The following is a 24573-nucleotide window of genomic DNA, read 5'->3' as shown; positions in this document are numbered from 1 at the left end:
AAATTTCAATTCAAATCTGCAAAAAAATGGTCTAGACAGTAACTTCCTGTATATTAATTTAATAACATCAAGAGGATTTTGAGGACATTTAACAAATTGTCAGTTATCTCCCTTGAAAGGGAGCGTGGCCCTTCATTTGAAGAAACTTGAATTCTTTCCACCCAAGAATGAATTTGAAACTTTTGATGAAATTGCCCCAATCCTAAACATTGACTTTTACTGGAGAAAAGTAAAAATAAAAAGAATTACAGACAGGATGAAGGACAAATGTGATCACAAAGGTCATCTGAGTTTGAGCTAAAAACACAAATGATTGTTGTTTTATAAAAATTTATTAAATTCAAGATTTATATGCAAGAAGAATTTTATAAATAAGTTTTTTACCTCCATAACTGCTTATAAAAACAGAAATAAAAAAAAACATAGCACATAATTATTGAAAGAGATTCCTCAAAACCAACTTATTATGACATGCCTCAGTTTGAAAATTTGCAACAATTTCACAATCCAAGTTTTTTTTCCTGCTGATAATGTTAATAATTATGCCACTATTATCCTTGTTTGGATATTAGTCATATTACACTGTAATTTGAGAAAAATTATTGCAGAATGAACAAGGGAGCTTACTCTAACTGAAAATTAATTGCAGTAATATTTAAAAGAGAAAATCTGCAACAGATATGACCTAATGAAAGGTTTTGTATCGAAAAGAGCAAATTAGAAATGTATAAAGATAAATTTATATACAAATATTGGTAACATTACTATTTTACATCCTTCTGTTGTAAATATTCAGTATAAATGGACTAGACTGCAAGAAAAAGTTTCCATACACAATGAACAATTCAATCCAGGTTTAGAAAAAATCTCACCCTTTTGAAAAATATTGAAAATAAGTTCTGATATATTCAAAGAAAATCCATATACATGTATATTTATATTTCACTTAATCCCACTTCATTGCTGTAATTATGTACAGTGCATCAAAAGATTTATTCCATCAAAGAAACAAGGTGAGAATACATGCTTGTACAGACATATGCTTCATATACTTGAATTCATTATTTCAAGAACTTGTATATTTAGGAACAATTGTTGACATTCACATTTTTAATACCAGTAATTATCTACCTTAGCTTAGAAATCTTGCAACATCCTTCAACTTACTAGTACCTACTTTAAATCTATCAATGCTTGTGGATTATGTTGTACCTTTTCTTTATTGGCATTGTATGGGGAAATAGTAAAGTACAATAATAGTAAAGTACAGTCAAATCCATTTTATCCAAAAAATTGTTCCCAAGCAATTTGTCTGCTTTAATGAAACATTTGGTTTACTGGTACATAATTTTACCGGTATGTAAATTATTCCCCACAGGTTTCTTCATGAAGGTGAAGCATCCAGATTAATAAGGGTGTGATACATAAAGATTTCATTTGTCAGACATTATCCCACAAAGTTGGTAATGTTATAAAGGGAAAACAGCATTATCTGTCTTAATTATGCTAAATCCTTTGAAATGAGATAACACTTGTGAAAGTTTAATATTGCAGTAATGTATTTCTATGGTAAAACCTTTTCAAAACATTTATCTTTGTACATGAAAGAACAAAATCTGACATCAATTTTTTTTTTTTTTGTAAAATACAATGTTTAAATTTGTGGAAATAAATTTTCTAAGACATTTTATCATTGGTAACAACTATTTCTTCCTCTTAGACCTTTCATTATTTGTAAATTAGGCCATTCCAAGTTTTTTCCATGTTTAGCGTCCACGTGCGCCTTGGTTTTTGACACCCAATATAAGAAAAAACACACAACATCAGGAGTCCTGAAATTGATTAATTTAATCGAAATTTTTTAATTTTGTCAATTTCTCCAAATAATTCTATACAGTAAGTTATATTGGGGGTATTTTAAGCATTTAATCCCTTTTTTTGCTTAAGAATAGATATTTCTTCTATTAAAGCAGTTTAGTTAGATCAAATCATTTGAAGGACATCATTTTTATCACTTTTATGTTTTGGCTTATGTGTTTTTTGCGAATAGGTAGGTAGGTTTTTGAAAGATGGGTGGATGCTAAACAGAGAAAAAACTTGGAATGGCCTTATTTAACAATTACTCAAAGAATAATTTAACGATCACATCCTAAACAATGTTGAAATTGGGTACATATTATATAACAAAATGCACAACTTGCACACCCCACTCAATCTTGATAAACATTGCACATGAGAATATTTGACACAATGATTTGAAGATGAATTCAGTGTACACTGTATCATGACGTCAGTCTGACCGCTGAGAATGCACTGTCTTTTTTGTTGCGGGCCTGTTCTTTTTCCATTTTCCGCCTGGCGTGTTCCTGAAGCCGTCTCTGCTGCTCGGACTTCCTGCTCTGTTTAATGGCTGCATCAGCATGCCAAGATAAATCCTCCATTGATTCATCTCCCCATGCATTCTCTGTGTCCTCCCAGGAACCCAGTTCTGAACCCTAAATTAAGAAAATAATGCTGGGTTTCAAATATTTATAATCTAGAAAAAATCCTCATTTTTTTCATGAATTTAAAGTAAAGCTTATTTGCTTAAATGGAACCTTGCTGATAAAATTTTATATCTGAAATTGTTTTTACAATTACATATCCAAGACCTGATTTATGGGAGCATCTCCAGCAAAAGCAAATTTATCTGTACTGGACTTGGACATTGCTGAGTCTCTTCCAATATAAACCTGCATAAAAGCTCAAATGAATTAATATTTTTACCCTCAAAATACAAAAAAAAACACCACAATTATTATAGAAGCTTTACAGTTAGGCTCTCAAAATGAGTATAGGGAAAAATGGATCAATGAAAACCTTTTTCTGCTTTTTAATTTTTGGTGTCATGTCTGAGAAATAATCAATTTCCTCCTCTTCCTCTTCCTCCCCCTGGGAGCCCCTCATCATCCTGGGATTTCCCAGTTGTCCATTGGTTGTCTGTTTCTTGGAGTCTGTGTTCCAGTCATCCCAGGCCTGAAATTCCTCCTGCAAGAAAACAACATTGACAACTACTGCTCTGGAAATGTAACATACTGCACAGTTTTTCTTTAGTTTTTTTTTTTAAATTAAGTTTTTTGTTATAATAACCATGAAAGTATTTCTAAATTCGAAAACAATAAATTTCTTTGCCACAGTGAAAAAAAATCCTTCTCAAATCTGTATTTTATGCAGTGTAGGTGAAATAACTGCACTATTTGACATAACATTAGAACTGAAACAACTTACTTTAGTATTTGTAGGCATCTGGTTGAAATCTTTTGGAATTGAGTAATGATTTGACAAAGGTAAAATTGTGTCTGATGTCCGTCTCTTTCTCCCACATATCAGTCGTTTGATTGGGGAGAGTATTAAAAGAAGAATATTAACAATCTTCTTTATAACATTCCAGATAACTTTCAGCATACTGATATCCTGTAAAAAAATATATTAATATTCTTAATGATACATGTATTACTTGCTGCTCACATGCATAGTTTGTTACTGCAAGATTCATTCACAAAATTACATCACATATTCCTGCTAACATGATTGGAACACTTTAAAGGCTATTCTTTCAGACCAGTATTATACCTATTAATGGTAAAAGTGAGTACATTTTCATCAATGATTGGTTTCTCAAAATCTTGAAAAATAAAGCAAGAGAATGAAGAGATGTATGATTTTATTAGTAATTCATAATGTCCTGGTGTACTTTTGCAAGAATTTGACCAAAAAAATTCTGTCTAAGCATTGTGGTTTGTATGTACAATCAAATTTTCTTAAACTCAGCAGGATCAAGACTTCAATATATCTGAGGATTTGATACAACAGGCCTCGTAAATGGGGATAAAAAACATAAAAGAAAGTGGTTGGGAATGCCAAATCAATTTAACATATCCCTGGCATTTGAGATATCGGTATTTGAGATAACAAGGTTACACTGTAGCTAGTTGAGTTTCGAAGCCTGTTCTGAGACACAGAATAAGACAAATATGGTTTGAAGTTACTGTAAATCACTTTATATCACAATATTATCATATATAAGTCTTGGCCGAGGCTATCCGCACTACGGTCGTGCTAATTACCGATGTTATCCGCACGACGGTCGTGCGAATTATAAACGTTATTCGCACGACAAACTTCAAAATTAATTTATATTAATTATACGTTTATTTGTACTATATTTTTACTTTGATATGATTTTTAACATGACTGTCATTCTGCTTCTTTACGTTGAAACTCAAAACAAATTTTATTTATTAGACATCCACATAAAGTTAACCTACCTTTTTCCATGCTTACTATTCAGGAGATCCTATGCAAGAGCTTTTTTTTTTTAAAATGTGATTTAGCCGTTTTTTGCACTGATATGATTTTTCCAAGAAAAAAAAAAGAAGAAAGGAAAAGAAAGATCCCCCTAAAAAAACGGCATTTTTATTTCGAAATACGACACGCAAATTTTAATTTTATATACACCCTTGATATGATACATGAACTAGTATAATATATGAATCAAGATTACGATCTCCCTATGGTAATAATTAAAAGAACAAACAAGGTTACCCTCTTTCAGAACGTTTCTTTCATGTTTTGTGATGTTTGTTTTTTAAATCCATCATGTTCACAGTAGTGTTTCTTTCTAAATAAATAAAATTTCGAATTTTTATTCTGAGTAATAGTTTTCTTATTTGTAAAATAATGCTGTACCACAGACACTTGTTTCGGAAATAAATTTTAAACCCATAGTATAATAAAAACACCTTGTGTTATTATTATACTATGGGTCTAAAAATTATTTCCTAAACAAGTGCCTGTGTGCTGTATGTAAAAATTAAAATAATAAACATGATGAAGCATAGAATAAATTTAAGCTAACCATAATTATTATATTTTTTAGGGGTGCGGTGTTATTTTGGAAATTCAAAACATTTTTATACATGCAGTATACATATATAACTAAAATGCAACTAATGAATGTTTATATCATATTTATAAACAAAACAAAATTAACATTAACTGCCAGTGGATTCTCTCTATCATTTTGGGGACTATGGGTCGCCCCTGTCGAAAAATCCGCGAGGTTTTTTCACACTTGAATCCTTCAAACTATCGCAGTTCTACTTACCGCATGGTCAATTTCTCGACTGTGGGCGCAATTCACGTGCACAATTTCAGCGGCACTTAGGGACTTACATCATGTACACGTCTCAAAAAATAATACGGAAAATTCGACATAATATTTTACCCATATTATAATTTTTACGTGAAGTATTCGGAAGAAATGAGAGAGAGAGAGAGAATTAAAATAGGGAAAGACTAATGAAGACCGTAAATAAAGGGAAGTATATTTTTATGAGAAAAATATTTGTGTACAGGCTATATAATATATAATTTTTGCTCCAATCAACATAACCTTAGAAAAATACCCAAGAATGGAATAATACAAAAATAATTTATTAATGTTAGAGTTATCTCTCTTGTGTCGTGCGGATAAGAACTGTTATTAGCACGACCGTCGTGCGGATAACGAAATTTATCGGCACGACCGTCGTGCCGATAGACACTTCCATAAGTCTTTGCCCTCCCCATCTGATGATCTAATCCATTCAAGATAATAATGTCTACGTAAAAAGCATGATGACATGGGGAAGTTCATCTACTCTATGCTTTAACTGCGGCACACTGCAATGAATACTTAACCATTTTGAGTCTTTGAGTCTTTCATTTGCTTTGATGATACCAACTCATTTTATTTCATAGTTTTCTAGTGTTTCTTTTACTATTTTTTTTTTCTTTACCCTCACAACAATGCATATCTTGCCTATGTAGGTAGGGATTGACCCAATCACTAGGCAGGATGTGTATTGATGAGGAACATAAATTATTTCTAAATTACTGTTATTATTATTATTTTTTTTTTTTTTTTTAGTTATTTTTTTTTCCCCTTCTTCTTTCTCAAATTTGGTTTAGCTATGTCTGTGTGAATTTTTAATTTTCTAAACTTTCAAATTTATTTATTTATTTATTATAATTATTATTAATAATACATTTAGTTATTTTTTTATCTGAATTTATGGATTAAACATGCTTAATTTTTATTATTATCATATAACTTTTATTTATTTATTTATTTATAATACTCACGTTATATTTATTTTTGTTCCTCTTAATGCAATCGTATTGCTTTTCAATTTGTCTATTTTTTCTTTAACTTATTCTAATGAAATAATAAATTCTTATAATTTGTTAAATTCTTAAAATTCGTTTTATTTGTCATTTGTATGTGTATATATGTACATGTGTTTTTGCATGTTAATTTATGCTGTAAATGTTTTCCTGTGATATTTTAACTGTGATAGTCGGTTTAAGAGCTCTACAGAGCTCATGTTTCTTGTTATGTATTGTATACAATGCCGACTTTAAATAAAATTTACTTACTTACTTACTTACTTACTTACTTAGAGATGTTCATACTGTCAAGTTTTTGAAAGATTAGGCATATGACTACAATATTTTCCATAAAAACATTTTGATATATGATTTTGAAGATTATTGAGTAAAAGCTAGACATGCATACAACATGATGACAATAAAGAATGCTATCATGACATAAATAAAGCTACAAAACATATAAAAGTTGTAAACCTGAAGACATCCGGACACCTGTTAAAAAATTAGTCAATGTCAGTTTGGCTCACACTGAGATTCCTTTCACTTTCATTTTATCAAACGTTTTAGAGATAGAGATTTTTAATGTTAGAGTTACCCGTTAGATGTCGCTAAAGTTGCTAGACAACTGTATACAATATGGCGGCAAACAGAATTATGACTAGATAAATTACAGACAAAAAAGTTCATTTTTAGACTGTATAATTTAAGGGGAAGTGTTCTCAAGGGCCAGAGGACATACAAGCATGCCGGTTAGTAATCTACTATTTTCATGATTTCATGGGGACAAACTGAATTAAACTTATAGTCTCAAATTAAAATGCAAGGTTCATGCAGAAATACGGTATTGATTTATCCTGATTCAGTGATTGAACTGTTTTTATCTGAAATGAAGGCAAAACAAAAGCATTTTGGAAAGTGCATATGAAGTATTTTCGCCCATAGGCGCTGGTTTCAGGATGGCGTATTTTGTGTATTATGTGTTTTTCTAGGTGGGTCTGAATACCCTCATTAAAATAAAAATGAAAATTCGCTGAAATTAGCACGTTTTAAAAATGTCATTTTTACTATACATAAAAAGATCGAGTAAAGGAGCCCCACTCGCCATCTTGAATTTCGAAATCGAAAGCAACAGCTAGAAGTGTCGATTTCTAACGATGAAAAATGTAGAGGCGTCCCGGAATTACACGGAAAATCTAGAGAAAACAAGTTTGGCACGGTTTCTGACCTCTCTAGATTTTCTGTGTAATTCCAGGACACCTCTACATTTTTCATCATTGGAAATCAACACTTCTGTTGCTTTCGATTTCTGTGCATGGTATAGAGGACGTTTTGGGTTTACTGCATGTTTTATATGGCAAGTTCAAATTAGCAGACATTTGAAAGGCATTATTCAATCATTTATAAAGCTAGATCTCAATCGACACCGTCAGGAACATTGTAGATATTGATTTAAATCAAATGTGAACAGAGGCATCCCCTGAAATCCAAGATGGTTAGTGGCGCTCCTTTACTCTAATTAACTTGTTTTTGCCATGGTGTTTTGAACGAAAGCAGTTTAACACAGGAGCTTAATAACCTTTTGCCTTCAGGTCCCATACGTAAATTTAAAGGACCTACTCCCAATAGAAAATATATTCTTTTTCATCAAAATTAAAGTAATTAAAATTTTCCAAATGACATTCAGATTGAATTCATATAATTATTAATTAAATTTGAATTTTGATAAGGTCATTGGAAGATATTGAGGGGACACAAGCAAATAGTAGTTCAGTTTTCTATTGTGTCTTATTTATCGGCAAAATTATAGGGTGCACCCCAACCCCTGTACCTATGGCTATGTTTATTGATTCATTCACACATATTGGCTTTATTGCTTATTAGCTCATGAATTGCTTTAGAATGGACCTGATCATCAGTAATATTTTAAAAGAGATACCTATGAGTAGATCTGACTAAACAGGTTATATTCATAATTCATTTCATTTCACCAGCACTTGAATCTTTATAACAATGAGAAAATTTACTATATTAAAAAAAATGGAAAAAAATATATATATGCAAGATATTGATAAAAGTTCCAAGATAATGATCTTGAAAATCAAATTTCTTTAATAGAGCTTACCTCCATTGGATGATGATGGTCAAGGAGGAAAGTTTAAACCAAAGAACAGGAAGAAAGTGGATCAGCATGACTTGAAAAAAATGGCTCCACAACAAAGAAGCAGATACTTGGCGGTAATATTTCAAACTTTATATGTACACAGATACATGTACTTGGTGGTGATATTTCAAACTTGAGAAATAAATTTTTCTTTTAACTTATTTAACTTTAATTGAATTCAAATTTACTGCTGTAAAATATATTAACAACAAGATATATTACATGTATCAATAACAGTATGAAGATCCCCCAAAAGAAGTGTCAGATGCCATGGGAGCTACAAAGAAAAGGCTGCTAGAGAAAAGAAGAATGATCATGAGGTAAACAGGCTCAGATTAACATAAAGTTTTTGATAGCTATTCTTTGGCATCAGAGCTACCCAAATATGTATTGTCAAAGCTGAATCATAGAAAAATTATAGTCAATGTTTATACAGTCCACAATGAATATGGCCGGGACATTGTCAGGTCCATCTTCCATCCTTTCCTCTCTCCATCCTTCCATATGTCCTTCCTTCATACTTTGCTTTCTACTCAATTTCAGACTGAGGTATTTTCTATAATACTTCATATGCTGATACATGTTGAATAGTGCTCCTTCGACCTTGACCTATCTTTTCTTAAATAGTGTTTAGCTCAGCTTTAATAAAGAAACCATTCAAGATATTTTTATCAAACTTAAGATGTTGATTCATACTGATGTATGTAAGCTGTCATTTTTTGACCTGGACCTTTCCTTTGACCTTGCTAACTTTACTTGAATTTGCATTTAGCTCAATTTCAAAGAATAATCTAGCAAATAAACACATATTTTTGTTAGGGCCAATCAAGATTTGCCGGAAGAAGAATATGACGAAAGAGATAAACATGCAAAGCTCATTGGACAACTAAAGTAAGTCAAATATATTTACACAGATCACACTACAAAATTACAAATGCTCAAAACAACTGAAGTAAATCATCTGTTTACTGAGATATAATTACAAATACTTAGGACAACTGAAATATAAAGTCATATATTTACTAGTTTTGTATGAAATATATAAATTATATTTTTTTATGAAAAGTATGCCTTTGGCTTGCCTTTGTGCTTGCAGCAGTTAATGTTTTTTTTTAAACATATGCTTGGTAATAATAACTTAACTTTGTATATGTACCATTAATGTACCATTAAACTATAAAATCATTTTAAAATGATTTTCTGCATTTTCAGAGCTGCAGAGGCAAGAAATAGGTTAAGGATCATGAGATTAAGATATCAAGCAAATCGGGTAGGTATACAATTACTGTATAATGGATATTTTCTGTGGTTGTTCCTACAGACCAATAAACTGGCTTGATGTAAAATTTGTGTAATCCTACAGACAATTCAAATCAAGCTAGTGTACCTCCTGTAGAAATGAGTGTAAAGGGTTGGGAGGTGGATAAAACATACAGATTGATTATAAAAAATGTCTATAATTAGGGAATGAAAAGTAGTTGATTGGCCAATGCTGGAAAATGGAGAAATTCTTCCTAACAGTGCACAAAAATAATTGCATCATAAATTGCACATTTTTTTGGATTATGGGATCTGTAGTATTATGTTCAAAGACTAATATATAAAAACATTAAACCCTAAAGCTAGAATACATTATGTTTTGTTATTTTATTTATTATATTTAATTTAGGCACAAGAAATAAGCCATTTGATTGCCTGTCAACCTACAGCTCTAAAGGCAGTGCGTCTCCAGGCTTTAGTACCAGCGTACCCAGAAAGAGAGGAAAGAAAAGATCGCCTGGATAAACTTGAGGTAAAATTGTTTGAAAGGGTGAATTCCGATTTTTTAAATAGACTATTTTATTACCCTTAATATATAACATTCTATTTGCTTCATAATGCTTTTTAAATGAAAAGGACAGCTTGATGTAGTTTTTAAAGAAAGCGTTGTTTTATGTGATTTTAAGGTACTCCCATGATTATGAATTAATGAAAAAAATCAATAATATCAACATATCTGTATATTTACTTCATTTTGACAGAGGGTAAGGGTGGAGCGACTATTGGAAGATACTCAAGGCCTTCTGACCAATAGAATTCACTGATCCATCACACGAAAAAATGTTAACTTAACACAGTCGGCCATCTTAATGTTACAGTACTGTTTTGTAATAGACTCAGTTTTAACAGTGTTTATTTCTCATGCAAGACCATAATTTCTAGTCAGGGTTTTTTCAAATGAAATGGTTTGAATTTTAGAAAATTTACTGAACACTGTCAGACCAAACCCAAGGCCTCTTGCCTAGATTTTACAGCTGTTATTTTAGCAGTTGTACACTTAAATATTTTACATTCAACTTTTAAAATACTTTTATTCTTTGTGGTATCTTTGGTTAAGTTTTGATAAAGGTTGAAGAGAGCTTTCTTTTTTTTTTTTAATTAAATTTTAAGAATTTGTATAAATTTGTACAATTATTGTGAAAATTATACTTGTGCATTGTATGCAAAGAGCTTTTGCAGTGTATACCAAAAAGCTAGCTGTCTTTCAAAAATATTTCCATAAAATTCTTTTTTTAATAAAATGTTTTCTAAAAATTATTAGTGGGCATGCACAAAATTCTAATCATTTAACAATTATATTGTCCATGTTGTCAAATGCATTCCAAAAGGTTGCAATATTTTATCTATATTTATAGGGCTTGTGCAACTGCAGGCCAGATGTGCAGATAGATAAAGCTTGTGTATAAACATGTATATAGAAAATAGGACAATTGCATGTATGCAAACCATGGTTTTATATATTCAAGCGAAAAATTACATCAAATGTACGGGTACTACTGTACATGTACATGATGTTATAGCCTTTTATTGGCATGTAGACATTATAAATATCAAACATATAGATTCTGGTACATTGTCATGTATTAGCTATACATAGATACAATACATGCAATGTACCACTACTTTTTAGCCCCACATCATATTCATCAAGAAAAATAAATGTTCAATTTTTTAACCTAGTGCTCAATTCATGTTTGCAATCATGTTAAAATACTGTATATGACAGCAGTATTGATTGATGATTTACTATGTGTCTTCATAATGTCTGTGATTATATTTTGTTTTATGAATGCCTTGGTTCTTATAGGTATACCAGCATTTATATCTAAATGTATTTTTCACTTTTTGTATTGTTTGATAAAATTATTGTATTTTGTGAGTGTTCTGTGCTTGTAATTGTATCAGAATATGTATTAAATAAACATTTTTCACTTGTCAAAGTTCTGTGCAATGTGTTGAATTGTGATTTGCAAACAATTTTCTCAGAAAGTGCCAACTATGGTAATTAAATCATCTGCCTTCTATAGCCAGTTTATGCAGATTTGAGTTCCATTGACAAATTAGGTCAACTTTTGTGCCAACATCAGACAAAATGTTTTCCGATCTTCATGTCACATTGAAAAATGGTTATGCTAAAGGTCTATATGAACGTATTACTACTAACGAGACTGATGGGCCACGATGCTCACCTGAGCCATCAAAGCCAAGCTGTTCTTCAGGTGATTAAAAAATTTTCTCACCCTAAAAGTTTTATGGGTCCCCACTGAGACTAGCCCCATGGGATCATGAAAAATTGTACTTGAAATCACATATATCCTGTTGATCTTGACCTAAAACATGAACTAGTAACCCTAAATCCAGCAACTTTAAAATTGAAAATATAAACAAGAAGTGTTTTTCATATTTATAATGCTTTATTAAAATTTTACATTTATACTTGTGTGAGGAGCACTATTCAGTTCACACCCTCACAAATTTTTAACGTTACTTATATTATTTGCCCTTTCATTGAAATACACTTAAATTAAATATCTAAGAAAGGAGTATTTCCCACAAGTTAGAGTGAGAAGTTTAGAAATATTATTTCTAAGTAGCTGCATTATCTGTGTTTGGCCATTGAGAGAGAGGCATTGTTTGGTATTAATGTTTGATGCAGAGGAACAAGATTACAACTTCTGTTTTAAAACAAAACAAAATTGTCCCTCATTACTCACTTTTGTATATTAAAAACATTTTGCATAATTGTTTCATTATCTGTTATACATGTACATAAACAAGATTTTAAAATGAGTCCGAGATTTACATACAGAGACTGATAATAAAAATATGTCACTCATTACACATCAACCATGTTCCAAAAAGGAATAAGAAAGCCTTTTCAAGTATACACTCAACAGTTTCTGTATATTATTTTCTACATTGTAATAAATAAACAGAACACACTAACATCAACATTGCAATAAATAGAAATTTAGGAGTTTGAACCAAGCATAACAATTTAGCAAGAAGCAGTCAATCAAACAATAACTCGCAAATCTTCTGTGATTGTGCAGCATATTGATACCAAAAAACATGAAAAATACTATTCTTTTTTACCCTATCAACAAACTGAACTTCATACTTTTGTAAATACACACAAACCACATTTATATTTATCTCAAACCATATTCATATAGAGACTGAGAAAAAAAAAATACAATTGAAATATCCAATGATTCCACAGTAAAATACCTCAGTAAAGAGATTGTGACTTCAAAATCAATTCAGCATTACCACTGTATTTGAGATATTGGTGATCAAGATGCTGTCAGAGGTTCAACTGTATATATATATACTGTAAATGTATTACATTTGGCGTGTACCATATTTGGCAGAAATTCAATTTTCAGCAAGTTAGCGTAGATTTGATTTAGCGTTGTCTGAATTTTCTAGTTATAAAAGATGATATACAAGATATTTAGCGATGTAATTGAATTAGCGGACTCTGCTTCCCGCCAAAATCGCTGAATAGAATACACCGCTAAATGTAATACGTTTACAGTATTTTTTTTAACAATTTTACATTATGTTGTTAACCGTTACATGAAATAAAATAAATTTTACGAAATAAAAAAAATTCAAAATATTAGACTGTAAATCAATTGGTCTGCATTGTATGGTTTTCTATTCCCGAGTTACCATAAATCAGGTTATAATCACAAGAACTGAATTTTTGTATGATAAAGCTAGATTGTCTCGACATGAAAAGATCTTGAGGAAGAATTACTGAGTAGTAACTCATTACTGATTGCATAAGGATAAGGCAAATTTAACTAGTAAACAATAAAATGCAACTGTTTTGCAAAAACAAATTCTGCAATATGAGTAATTTGTAGAAGAAAATGATGAATATATGTATACCTAAAATTTTGTCTTTCAACACAAAAAAATTAGGTCAAGGCGACAAATTGACCTTGATCTGTGTCCTTGACCTCTGGAAGATCCACTACATTTCCAATGACCTCGACCTCCTCCGTGACAACTGCTTGCTCATTCTCTGGGTTCACAATTTGAAGGATAACTACAGTTTGTTGGTCATCTTGATTATTGGGGTCATGGACCAGATTCTGAATTTGGAAACTCCCATCAACACTGGGCACGTTTATGATATCTGCTGATGTCAAGGTCTGTATACCATTGGCTGATAGGATTTGTTGATCAGAGGTTACTATGGTACCAGATAAACTCTTCAGGGCTTCAGCAGCTACTTGAGGTAAGGCATTTTCATCGATGGTGACAGTTTCCATGGGAACACTAATGGTGTCATTTACATAGCTATAAGATATCATGGGGGTTTCCTCTCCCATGTCTACTCGCTGGACCAGTGAATTCACAAAACCATCTTCTCTGGATACAATGTACTCGGGATGCTTCCTTTTGTAATGTCTGAGCAATGTATGTTTGTGTGCACAGCGGGAATTACAAATATTGCACACATACATAAGTCCACTATGCGCTGTCTGTATGTGCTTATCTAAATCAGCTTGCTTGGGAAACAATTTGTCACATGACTCGCATTTTAATTTCTCCCCTGCCGAGTGTATAAATTTGTGTTTCTTTAGCTGCTCAGGATACTTAAACGTTTTTTCACATTCATCACATTTGAAAAGTTTTTCCTTCATATGAGAAAACATGTGAATCTTGCGATTTCCCTTCTGATTGAATACCTTTCCACACTCTGAACAAGGGTACACCACCTTCTCGTCTGAGTGAAACTGTTTAATATGAGAGACAAGACCTGGTTTGGAGGTGAGAAATTTTCCACATTCTTCACACTGGAATCTGTGCTTTTTCTCATGAACTGCTTGAACATGCACCTTTAGGTATTCCTCATGATGGAATTTCTTTCCACAGTGTGGACATTCTAACTTTTTCTCACCATGTATTTTAACATGTTTATTAAGATTGCTTGTGGTTGTGAATTCTTTCCCACAGACATGGCAGATGGGTTTATCCCCCAGTAAATTCATGTCTCTCTCTGCTACAAACTCTGCAGGGTTGCCAAATTCATCCACACACATATGTGTCTCGTATTCCGTATAGGCCTGGAAGCACTTCAGACAGAGTTTACACTGTATTGTCCTCCTGTGCTCCTTTTTGATATGAGCTTTCAGTGCTGTCTGGCCATTAAACTGTTGTTGACAATGGTGACATTCTACAACAGAAGTATCCTGTATACACTGGTGAGTATGAAGAGTCCCTATCTTGATAAACCTTTTCTTACACCTGTCACAGCTATAGGGATGGGTATGCATTTGATAGTGTTCTTTGTAGGCTTTGGTTGAATAAAACAAGAGCCCACAGATTTCACATGCTGCGCTTCCTTTCTCACCTATAATACTGTTAGCTTCACAGAATCGCACATGGTCGTCTAGATCTCTCGTTGCTCTGAATATCTTTTTACAAATGTTACACTCAAACTGATCTGTATGCAACTCCTTGTGCTTATTTAGGTAGTTAGCATTCCTGAACGACTTTTTGCAAATGCCACAGGAAAAAAGAACTTTATCTTTCTTTACATAGTTAATGACTTGGTTACAGGTCTCTTGGTGTGTCCTCAGCATATCTACAGAATCAAACACTTTGTTACAGTTATCACAGATCTCCTGTTGACACAGGGCCTCGTGGTTATCCAGGCCTAGCTTTGTGGCAAACCCTTTCCGACACTTGCTACAGGCAAAAACCTTGTATTCGTCAGCTCTTTCTGGACAACACACCAAAATGTGCTTCAACTGGGAATCTTTTCGAGCAAACGTCTTGAGGCAATTTGGACATTGAAAGATGTCTGTGTGTTTTGCTAGATGTCGCATCAAAGATTTCTGGGAAGGAAATGGATTTTTGCAGATGTCACATCTGATGAGTTTTTCGGAGGCATTGGGACAGATGTGGTCCCTAAGCAACTGTTGTTTCCCGAACACTTCGTTGCAGTCAACACATCTTATGTCCTTCTTATGAGATGAATAATGTTCCCTTGCTGCCTTTATGTCCTCCATTTCTGTCAAACACAGCAAACACTGAAATATCTCTTTCTCATCTTTTTGCAATGGTTTAATGACTTTCTTCATTTTACAGTCATGTTTAAGCATACTATCCTTTCTGGCAAAGTTAAATCCACAATACGTGCAAGCAAACTTCCCAGTGTGCATAGGTATGTGTAATCGGAGATAATGTATGCTTTTAAAATGTTTCCCACAGTGCTTACAGACATGCTTGTATTTGGATCTTAGTTTCTGCAGAGTTTTGATTCTTTTCATTTCACTCATAACTGTTGTATTATCAAGGCTAGGAAGAGGTTCCATGACCTCATCCACATCCATTTCTATCTCTATTTTCTCATTCTCATTTGTCACATTCAAGTTCTCTTCTGCCTTACTCTGCTGATTGTCAGATAGTTGGGTGCTGTTCCCATCTGATTCAATGACATCACCAACATTTTCAGTCACTGATGTGGAGCAGTTTGACACAGCTTTTCCATTGCCTGCTTCCTCTTCAGAATTTATCTCCTCTGAGACAGCCATTTTGTCCATTTCTCTATTTTTTTCTGTTGCACTTTCTGAATTAATGACATTTTCTGTTTCCATTTCCACAACTGAGGGCACAATATCATTAGGCTGTTCTTGTGATTCTCCAAGATCAACATGGTCTACAGCTGAATATTTCTCATTTCTCTCCTCCAGGGGTACTTCATTTTCAGGTTTATCTTTTGGCTCAGACAGATTTTTCAGACTATCAGTTGCAATTTCAGAAACCTTGTCTTCAGCAGTTTCTTTGGTTTTTACGCCTTCCATTAAAGTAGGTTGTTCACGGGTTTCCGCGTTTGGAGCTTTCTCGACATTCTCTTGCCCTTTGATTGGATACTTTCTAGGTCGACCCCTCCCCCTCTTTGGTTTGCCCTGCTGATTATTACTGCCTCTTTCTATCTGATTTTCCTCATTAGTTTTTATTGCGTCCTCCAATTCTGATCCCTGAGTCTCTTCTGAAGAATTCTCACCAGATGATTCCATTTTGTCAAAAGTTCTTCTTGTCTTTTTAACATTAGAGAGATACAGGAAGTCTTTGTCTATTTTACTTCTGCTCCTCATGCTCCTCCTCGGTCGGCCTGTATACGAGACTTCGTACACAGTGAAGGCCACGTTTTTATCTTCGGTGAAGTCAGGGTCACGGGGGTCATCACTTTCTAGCTCCTCCCAATCTTCTTCACCTGGCTGCTCTCTGCCCTCTTCTGGATTTTCTTCTGGTTCCCCATCTGCATTCACTGCATTATGATTTTTTGGCTTTCTTCCTCGCTTAAGCTTTCTGGTTAAGAAAGAAAGGTTACATCCATCAAATACAGTACAAGCATGACAATTATTTCTACATGAATATATATAAATTATAATTGCTTTTTAATCTTTTCTGAATCCAGCTGTCCTTACAAAAACTTTTCAGATGCAAAAGAAAGTTGGTTTTACTCTGAGATGAATAAATACATCATATTTTTAGACAAGAGGCCCAGGGGCCACATCGCTCACCTGAGCAATTTGCTAGGAAAAAGCACATATCAGATCCGAACTGAAAGTTTACTGAGTTTGGGGGGGCTTGAATTTTAACCTCCTAGGGGGTCATGGTTTGAACAAACATGTATCTACACTACCTGAGGATGATTCCATATAAATATCACTAAGCATGGATTTGAAGTTCTTGAAAAGAGGATTTTGAAAGGTTTCCCTATATATTCCTATGTAAAATTTTTATCTGCCAATTTGGACCCACCCTATCCCCGGGGTTCATGATTTGAACAAACTTGAATCTACACTACCTAGTGATGATTCCACATGAGTTTCATCTTTCCTGGCCCAGTGGTTCTTGAGAAGAAGATTTTTAGAGATTTTTCCTATAAATTCCTATGTAAAACTTCGATCGGCCAATTTGGACCCACCCTATCCCTGGGGGTCATGATTTGAACAAACTTGAGTCTACACTACCTGGTGATGATTCCACATGAGTTTCATCTTTCCTGGCCCAGTGGTTCTTGAGAAGAAGATTTTTAAAGATTTTTCCTATATATTCCAATGTAAAACTTGATCGACAATTTTGGCCCCACCCTACCCCCGGGGGTCATGATTTGAGCAAACTTGAATCTACACTACCTGGTTATGATTCCACATGAGTTTCATCTTTTCTGCTCAGTGGTTCTTGAGAAAAAGATTTTTAAAGATTTTTCCTAAATATTCCTAAGTTAAACTTTGATCGGCCAATTTGGCCCCACCCTACCCCCAGGGGTCATGATTTGAACAAACTTGAATCTACACTACCTGGTGATGATTCCACATGAGTTTCATCTTTCCTGGCCCAGTGGTTCTTGAGAAGAAGATTTTTAAAGATTTTTCCTATAAATTCCAATGTAAAACTTTGATCGGCCATTTTGGCCCCACCCTATCCCCGGGGGTCATGATTTGAACAAACTTGAATCTACACTACCTGGTGATGATTCCACATGAGTTTCATCTTTCCTGGCCCAGTGGTTCTTGAAAAGAAGATTTTTAAAGATTTTTCCTATATATTCCTATGTAAAACTTTGATCAGCCATTTTGGCCCCATCCTACCCCCGGGGGTCATGATTTGAACAAACTTGAATCTACACTACCTGGTGATGATTTCACATGAGTTTCATCTTTCCTGGCCCAGTGGTTCTTGAGAAGAAGATTTTTTAAAAATGCCATTAATTTTTCTCTAATTCATAATTATCTCCCCTTGGAAAAGGGCGTGGCCCTTCATTTGAAAAACCTGAATCCCCTTCACCTAAGGATACTTTATGGCAAGTTTGGTTGAAATTGGCCCAGTGGTTCTTGAGAAGAAGATGAAAATGTGAAAAGTTTACAACAACGACGACGACAACGTCGACTACAACGACAACGACAGACAACGGACAAATTGTGATCAGAAAAGCTCACTTGAGCCTTTGGCTCAGGTGAGCTAAAAATTGTTTTTTCTATATTTTATCCATTAGTTTCATAGCACTGAAAATCATCAACACTTGACCAGAGATGAATGAGAACCTACTCCTCTGTTTGAGTGATGTGCAGAATAAGATGGTGAGCCAGATCATTCTCCGAGATGAAAATCTGATCACAGCGCTGACAGGCATGTTTGGGTAGGTCTGTACTCTCTGTGACTACATCAGTCTCAGGCTCCTTGGTCACTGCTGCACTCTCTGAGGCTGCCTGCTGAAGTACAAATAATACTTGATATCGCGATTACTTAACTTAGCGGAACTCTTTCGCGATGGAGGTAGGAAACGTCTGTTGGGTGGGGGCAAATGTGCTATTTAATACAATGCAAGATCGATCATAGTAGCATTCATAAGGACAGATAAGTAAAAAATCTTGGTGGATTTTTTACTTATCTGTCCTTGCTAAACAATCGCTGAACCAGCCTAATAAATTTTTGAGAGAAGCCAATCCTAAATTGTTACATTTTTAACGATATTTTTAAGTAAGCGTACTCTTCTCGTTAAATTTTCATTGAAAATCGTCACATTTTAAAGCATATAAAATATTCTGAACTTTCCTTATTTGACAATCTACTATTTGGAGTTCAATATCTGGCAAATATTGTGATTTCGGCATTAAATTGTTGGAATCAGTTGATTGTCACTACTGTAAACAATGTCATGTGCCCCAGAAATTTAGACCTTCCATGACTCCCCCGCAAAAGAGCGGTAGTAAGTTGGATAACTGCGAGGTACTTATTGGTAGTCGCGATATTACGTATTATGTTTATATTTCTGAATGTGTTATTAATTACAAGGCACTTCAATCCCCCAAAAGTGGTCATTTTCAGATTTCTGTTCTTTCTTTATGAGCTTTTAAAAGAATACATGTATTTCTGTCTGAGATTTGACAACACTGCACTTTGAACTAAATACCTGAAAATTGATGTTAAGGCAAGGGTAAAATTATAAAACCATAATAAGTACCTCTAATATGGACGTGGTCTGCTGCTCTCTGTCTGTCTTTTCCACATGATTTGTCATCTGTAACATTTCCTGTTCCCCTTCTTCTGATTGAATCAGGTTGCTCTCATTGGCTAAAGTGTTATCCTGCAGAGTTGTCTCCTCCTGGGTTGGAATTTCCTGTGGGGCCTCCAGGGGTAGACTCTCCTGAACTTCATCAATAGAGGGGTATATCACCTCCATATTGAGCATTACTACAAAATAACATGCATGTTATGAGAAAATTCAAATTCAAATGTATATGACTATTTGATAAAGCAATCTTCCACAGTTTATTATTTGCCATTTTTCCTAGTTTGGTCATGTACATTGTATGTATGCATTCAATGACAATTGAACAACAAATCTACAAGATCCAATCTATAGCAATCTGACTAAGATAATCTTCTCCCTTTTAACCCCAACCAAGACACCCTTCCCATTATTCCTCCTCCTAGGTCACTATATTGACTTATTTCAGCTTTCTAAGTTAGTGCTTTTACCTCTGCTAACTCCATCAGGTACGACACTTTTGCCGATTTTCTTGGCATATGGAGAAGCATACCAGACCTTGAGTTCCTCCCCCATTACTATGTCCCTGATTGTGCTGTAGTATATGCTGGTTCCCATCTGGTAAGCTATCATATTCTGTTCATCTAATAAATAACAAATATCACCTCTTTAAAGAAAAAAACAAACATACCAATAAAATTCAACAATACCTGCAAAAATTTACATTAGGTATTATTAAATAAATTCTGGTTTTACTCCATTTTGAAAAGCATGCTTATTTTCATTCATTTAATTTACTGGTACTTGTATTTCACAATCAGTTATGGCTTATGCAATTAAGCAATGCCATATTTATTTTATACATACTGGAGTCAGTTGCAGCTCGCACCAGACACAGCCAGTTACATTCATTTTCATTTGTTGTATCCAGACTAACAATGGAATCTCTAAATATCACCTATAATAAAATACCGATAAACTACAGGAGTACATAAAAGAATTTTTATTTTCATCATATATATTAATAATTCTTTTCTTTTTTTTTTCTTTTTTTTTTTTTGTAAAAATAGTCTTAACACTGTAGGGAAAATATGTTTTCCTTCAGATCACACAAACATTAAATAATCTACAATGTATTGTGTAAAAGTTAACTCTATTACAAGAATCTTTTCAACAAAGGCAATTAAATATTCATTCCAACATCTGAATTAAAATGTCAGTATGCAGGTACTTATTTATTTTTCTCATATAAAATCAAGGACACTTCTTTCTTCTACAGTGAACAAAGTTCAGACTTTCATTATCATGCCAGATGTATGTGATCATACCTTCAGAAGAAACAAGGAATCATCATTGAATTCATGCGTTGTCTTTTTGGCTTCAAACGGGCCGAACTGGGTTTTCCTGTTAATCGGACTCTGGGCAACCACTGCTACTTCCTGTCCGGCTAAATCTACGGCACACATGGAGTGGGGCAGAGTTAACCTGGCTCTGCAATGTCAATGCAATATGAAAATGTAGTCTCCTACTACTGGACTGTTATTGGTAATGTTAAGGGGTCATTATCGTTGTGTAATGTACGTAAATGAATGCGACTAGCTTATACAAGGATGAATACAGTTTTATATAAACATGACTTAAATAGGATAAGGGAAATACAAACTTTCAATCTGATTTAAATGAAATCTTTAGTATTTCCTTGAATTCCTAAAGTCACTGTACTAAGATTTGTACAGTAACTCTCAGAATTTTGGAGCAAATCAAAGATTAGATTTTAATCAGATTAACAAACTTTAATCAGTTAGGTTTTTATTACAGCGTTTATAATGAAATGACTTTAAAAGAAAATCAAAAAAATTATTTTTTCTCTACAAATGTTTACAATTTAGCATATGTATTACTTAGTGGTAGCTGGATTCTGAATTTCTGAGGGCAGAAGTCCGAGCTCTGGACAGCACTCTGTGGTGTGGTTCTCTCCACAAACATTACAACCTAAAAGTAACAAACATTACAACCTGTAAGTAACAAACAGAACAAACATTACAACCTGTAAGTAACAAACAGAACAAACATTACAACCTGTAAGTAACAAACATTACTGTAAAATCAACATTCTTGTGGAGTCAAATTTCCAAGGTTTGAGAAATATTAGTTTGTGAGGATTTGATTCAACGGTCTCTCCATACCTTGAAAAACAATGAAAATTAACCCCTCATGAAAATTAGTGATTTCACAGTATGTCTTATCCAGCTTGTAACACAAGATATTGGTTAGCAAGCCGGATGTAAATTTCTGTATACCCTTGATTGAACCTGGATAACTAAATTACAACCTGTAAATAACAAATGTGCAGTCTTTCATAACAAACATTACTTATAATCTGTAATAAAGAGAGTTTTGTGACCTGGAAAATTTCTATATATATTTTTAAAGAAGAGATGGTAATCCTTGTCTTTCTAGCAGAGTGAAATTTGATTACTTTGTACATGTAGTGTTTTACCTTCCCAGTTGTATTCCATGATTCCTGAGTATCTTCTGATCTTCCTACTTAGTCTATTAAAAAAAGAGAAAATAGATAAATATTAGGACAATATCACATGCAAAAAATTAACAGAAAAAAAAAATTGTCTATTGTTTCATTTAAGATAATATTTTAAGATATCTTGATAAGTGTAGTCCCAGCAGTAAAGTTTAACTTTCAAACAACATTGTCAGGTTATCACACAATCATCCTCTCAATAGAACATTGTGTTTTATTTTTATTTTTGGAATAAATATCAAGAATATGAGTAAAATGTGTGATTAATTATTGGATACTATTTTTGAAGTGGGGGAAAGCATTAAATACGAGAAATAATACCCGAAGAGAGCGACAAAAAAATGGTGGCATTATTCAAAGGTTTTTACAATGCTTGGATTTGTAGGTCTCTGCATTATCTATCTTAATTTTCTAAAGCAGAGAGCTACAGAGCTGCAGCTAGGATGTGGTCAGACAGGTTCAATCCCCCATTGCCAGAGAGCTTAGCTGATAAAGCACCTGACCAATTCAGGGGGCCTGGGGCCCAAGGTTCTAATCCTGGTCTGGTCCACTGCATTTTTTGACACTCTCATTACATATTTTTAGTGAATGTAAAGGCTCCTAGTCCTAAGCAAGATTGGTGGCATGCCTAAATACACTATCATTTAGACTAGTTTTATATATAGTTTTATAGATCTACATGACAGCAACAAATACAACTACTACTATGATTATAGAAACAGGAAGTGTGTGATTGAAGGTGGCCTAGGTTCATCCTGGTCTGATCTGTGGTATTGTACATGTGCATATTTCCCAAAACATGCTAAACAAGTCTCATAACACAAGAGGGTTAAATTATTTCTTGCAACATTATCAAGCCACCGGGCTTAAGTGATCTACATCTTTAGACAAGTCTTTTGAAAACAATTTTCTGTTCTTTCCAGAGACATATAATCTTTTATATATGTCTCTGTTTCTTTTTGATAAGATAGCAGCCCATGCGTTGTTGTTTACATGGTTAACACAAAATACATAGTTTTATCAAAAAATGGCGGAACGATCGAATCTGCTGAATTAAAAAAGATTACGTTCCGCGACTTCTTAAGTAAATGAGACTTCAAGAAATAAACTGCTTTTTAATCATAAATATATGTTACCTGGAAGGTCGGCATGATCTTCTTATCAATTCTTTATTTAATTCGTTTTTTTAAACTCTAATAAGTTCAAAATTTCTCATTTTTTTAAGATGACCTTCACCGCATAAGGAAAGGACAGAGAACCAGTCAAATACTAGACAAGTCGATCGAGAAGTATTCGTGCATTTAATGTCTTTTTCTACATGTACTTTAAATAAAGTAAATGTGATAGAACTTCAGCCATTGTGGTGCTAAATTTCAATGTTCAGAAATATCTGTTATATTGACATTGTTAATGGTGCATAGACACAGATTTGAAGTTATAATTTTCTGTATAATATCACGACTTATATATTATTGTAATAGCAATTCACACGAAAATATGTGAAAAATCTTATTTCATCTAAAAGTTCTTGAAATTTTTAAATTTTTGGATGGGTTTGATTGACACATCCTTGCACTTTCACAAATCTTAATTTTTAATATTCTTAATACTTAGGAAAAGTGGCAATCTTGGGTATTAATGAAAAATATTAAAACTTCAATCCAGAAAATTCAGAGTAGAAATGTTCGAAAACAAAACATATATACACACAGTATTGTCAGTCCGTGCAGTTGTGGTGAGCAGACATTAACAACTGAACACACCCGGGGAATCGTAAACATTAACTTAACCCACATCAACAGAGCTCGTTTACAAAAACTGTGGACGTTTCACGGGTGTGTTCAATTTGCGAAACTCTGTACACAACACTAAGCGCGGAATGACGATATTTCAGGTATTTGTGAAGGGGTTTTGCTCTAGCACATTTCTACTCTGAATATAATTATTTTCTGGATCAAAGTTTTAATATTTTTTATTAATACTCAACCAGATTGCCACTTTTCCTCTTTTCCTTAGTATTAAGAAAAAAAATGAAAATTTGTGAAAGTGCAAGGATGTGTCAATCAAATCCATCCAAAAAATTAAAATTTCAAGAACTTTTAGATGAAATAAGATTTTCATATATTTTCGTGTGAAATGCTATTACAATACATAAGTCGAGATATTATACAGAAAACATCAACTTCAAACCTGTGTCTATGCACCTTTAAGAGTATAATAAAAGATCGTTGAATGAACCAAAATGAACAAGATAAACTAGGTTTATCGCTATAGTTTGCAAACCGTAAACTATAGTTAGCGATTTTAAACTATATTTAACGTATAAAAACTTAAAAT

At 33.4% G+C, this 24573-nt stretch overlaps 3 protein-coding genes across 5 annotated transcripts; 1 reads left to right on the top strand and 2 right to left on the bottom strand.

The window, feature by feature from the left end:
• Nucleotides 1–313: 313 nt before the first annotated feature.
• LOC134242160 (receptor-binding cancer antigen expressed on SiSo cells-like) lies at nt 314–6741 on the bottom strand. Of its 3 annotated transcripts, XM_062724212.1 has the most exons (5): nt 6650–6741; nt 3268–3445; nt 2860–3027; nt 2652–2732; nt 314–2495 (listed from the first exon to the last, which is right to left on the bottom strand). In XM_062724212.1, the coding sequence occupies exons 2-5, from the start codon at nt 3442–3444 to the stop codon at nt 2283–2285; spliced, it is 639 nt and encodes a 212-aa protein (XP_062580196.1). In that variant the 5' UTR covers nt 3445; nt 6650–6741; the 3' UTR covers nt 314–2282. The 3 variants fall into 3 exon arrangements, with proteins under 3 accessions (XP_062580196.1, XP_062580197.1, XP_062580195.1); XM_062724213.1 differs by lacking the exon at nt 6650–6741 and having other exon boundaries at nt 2652–2726; nt 2854–3027; nt 3268–3475; XM_062724211.1 differs by lacking the exon at nt 6650–6741 and having other exon boundaries at nt 3268–3475.
• A 77-nt stretch (nt 6742–6818) lies between these two features.
• LOC134242178 (protein LKAAEAR1-like) lies at nt 6819–11613 on the top strand. The gene is made up of 7 exons (XM_062724249.1): nt 6819–6941; nt 8308–8427; nt 8591–8673; nt 9173–9244; nt 9566–9623; nt 10023–10145; nt 10375–11613. Exons 1-7 carry the CDS (start codon nt 6936–6938, stop codon nt 10435–10437), a joined length of 525 nt encoding a protein of 174 aa, XP_062580233.1. The 5' UTR covers nt 6819–6935; the 3' UTR covers nt 10438–11613.
• A 460-nt stretch (nt 11614–12073) lies between these two features.
• LOC134242159 (PR domain zinc finger protein 15-like) lies at nt 12074–23011 on the bottom strand. Its single transcript, XM_062724210.1, has 9 exons — nt 22939–23011; nt 22198–22244; nt 21599–21689; nt 21026–21188; nt 20565–20655; nt 20189–20341; nt 19671–19900; nt 18755–18918; nt 12074–17008 (listed from the first exon to the last, which is right to left on the bottom strand). Exons 2-9 carry the CDS (start codon nt 22214–22216, stop codon nt 13603–13605), a joined length of 4317 nt encoding a protein of 1438 aa, XP_062580194.1. The 5' UTR covers nt 22217–22244; nt 22939–23011; the 3' UTR covers nt 12074–13602.
• Between the last annotated feature and the right edge of the window lie 1562 nt (nt 23012–24573).

This window comes from Saccostrea cucullata, unplaced genomic scaffold, assembly GCF_032062105.1.
Source record: "Saccostrea cucullata isolate Sc308-1 unplaced genomic scaffold, CSIRO_AGI_Scuc_v1 ctg46, whole genome shotgun sequence".
NCBI lineage: Eukaryota > Metazoa > Mollusca > Bivalvia > Ostreida > Ostreidae > Saccostrea > Saccostrea cuccullata.
The sequence above is the reverse complement of the archived record's forward strand: the minus strand, read 5'-3'. Positions and strand labels throughout refer to the sequence as shown.

Coding starts and splice junctions, on each gene's coding strand:
- LOC134242160 (XM_062724212.1), bottom strand. CDS start 3,444: ATGCTGAAAGTTATCTGGAATGTTATAAAGAAGATTGTTAATATTCTT. Junction 3,028..3,267: donor AGATGCCTACAAATACTAAA/GTAAGTTGTTTC, acceptor GTTTTCTTGCAG/GAGGAATTTCAGGCCTGGGA. Junction 2,496..2,651: donor GAGATGCTCCCATAAATCAG/GTCTTGGATATG, acceptor TTCTTAATTTAG/GGTTCAGAACTGGGTTCCTG.
- LOC134242178 (XM_062724249.1), top strand. Junction 8,674..9,172: donor AAAAGAAGAATGATCATGAG/GTAAACAGGCTC, acceptor TATTTTTGTTAG/GGCCAATCAAGATTTGCCGG. Junction 10,146..10,374: donor ATCGCCTGGATAAACTTGAG/GTAAAATTGTTT, acceptor TCATTTTGACAG/AGGGTAAGGGTGGAGCGACT.
- LOC134242159 (XM_062724210.1), bottom strand. Junction 20,342..20,564: donor GCGAGCTGCAACTGACTCCA/GTATGTATAAAA, acceptor GTTATTTATTAG/ATGAACAGAATATGATAGCT. Junction 17,009..18,754: donor CACATCACTCAAACAGAGGA/GTAGGTTCTCAT, acceptor TTTCTTAACCAG/AAAGCTTAAGCGAGGAAGAA.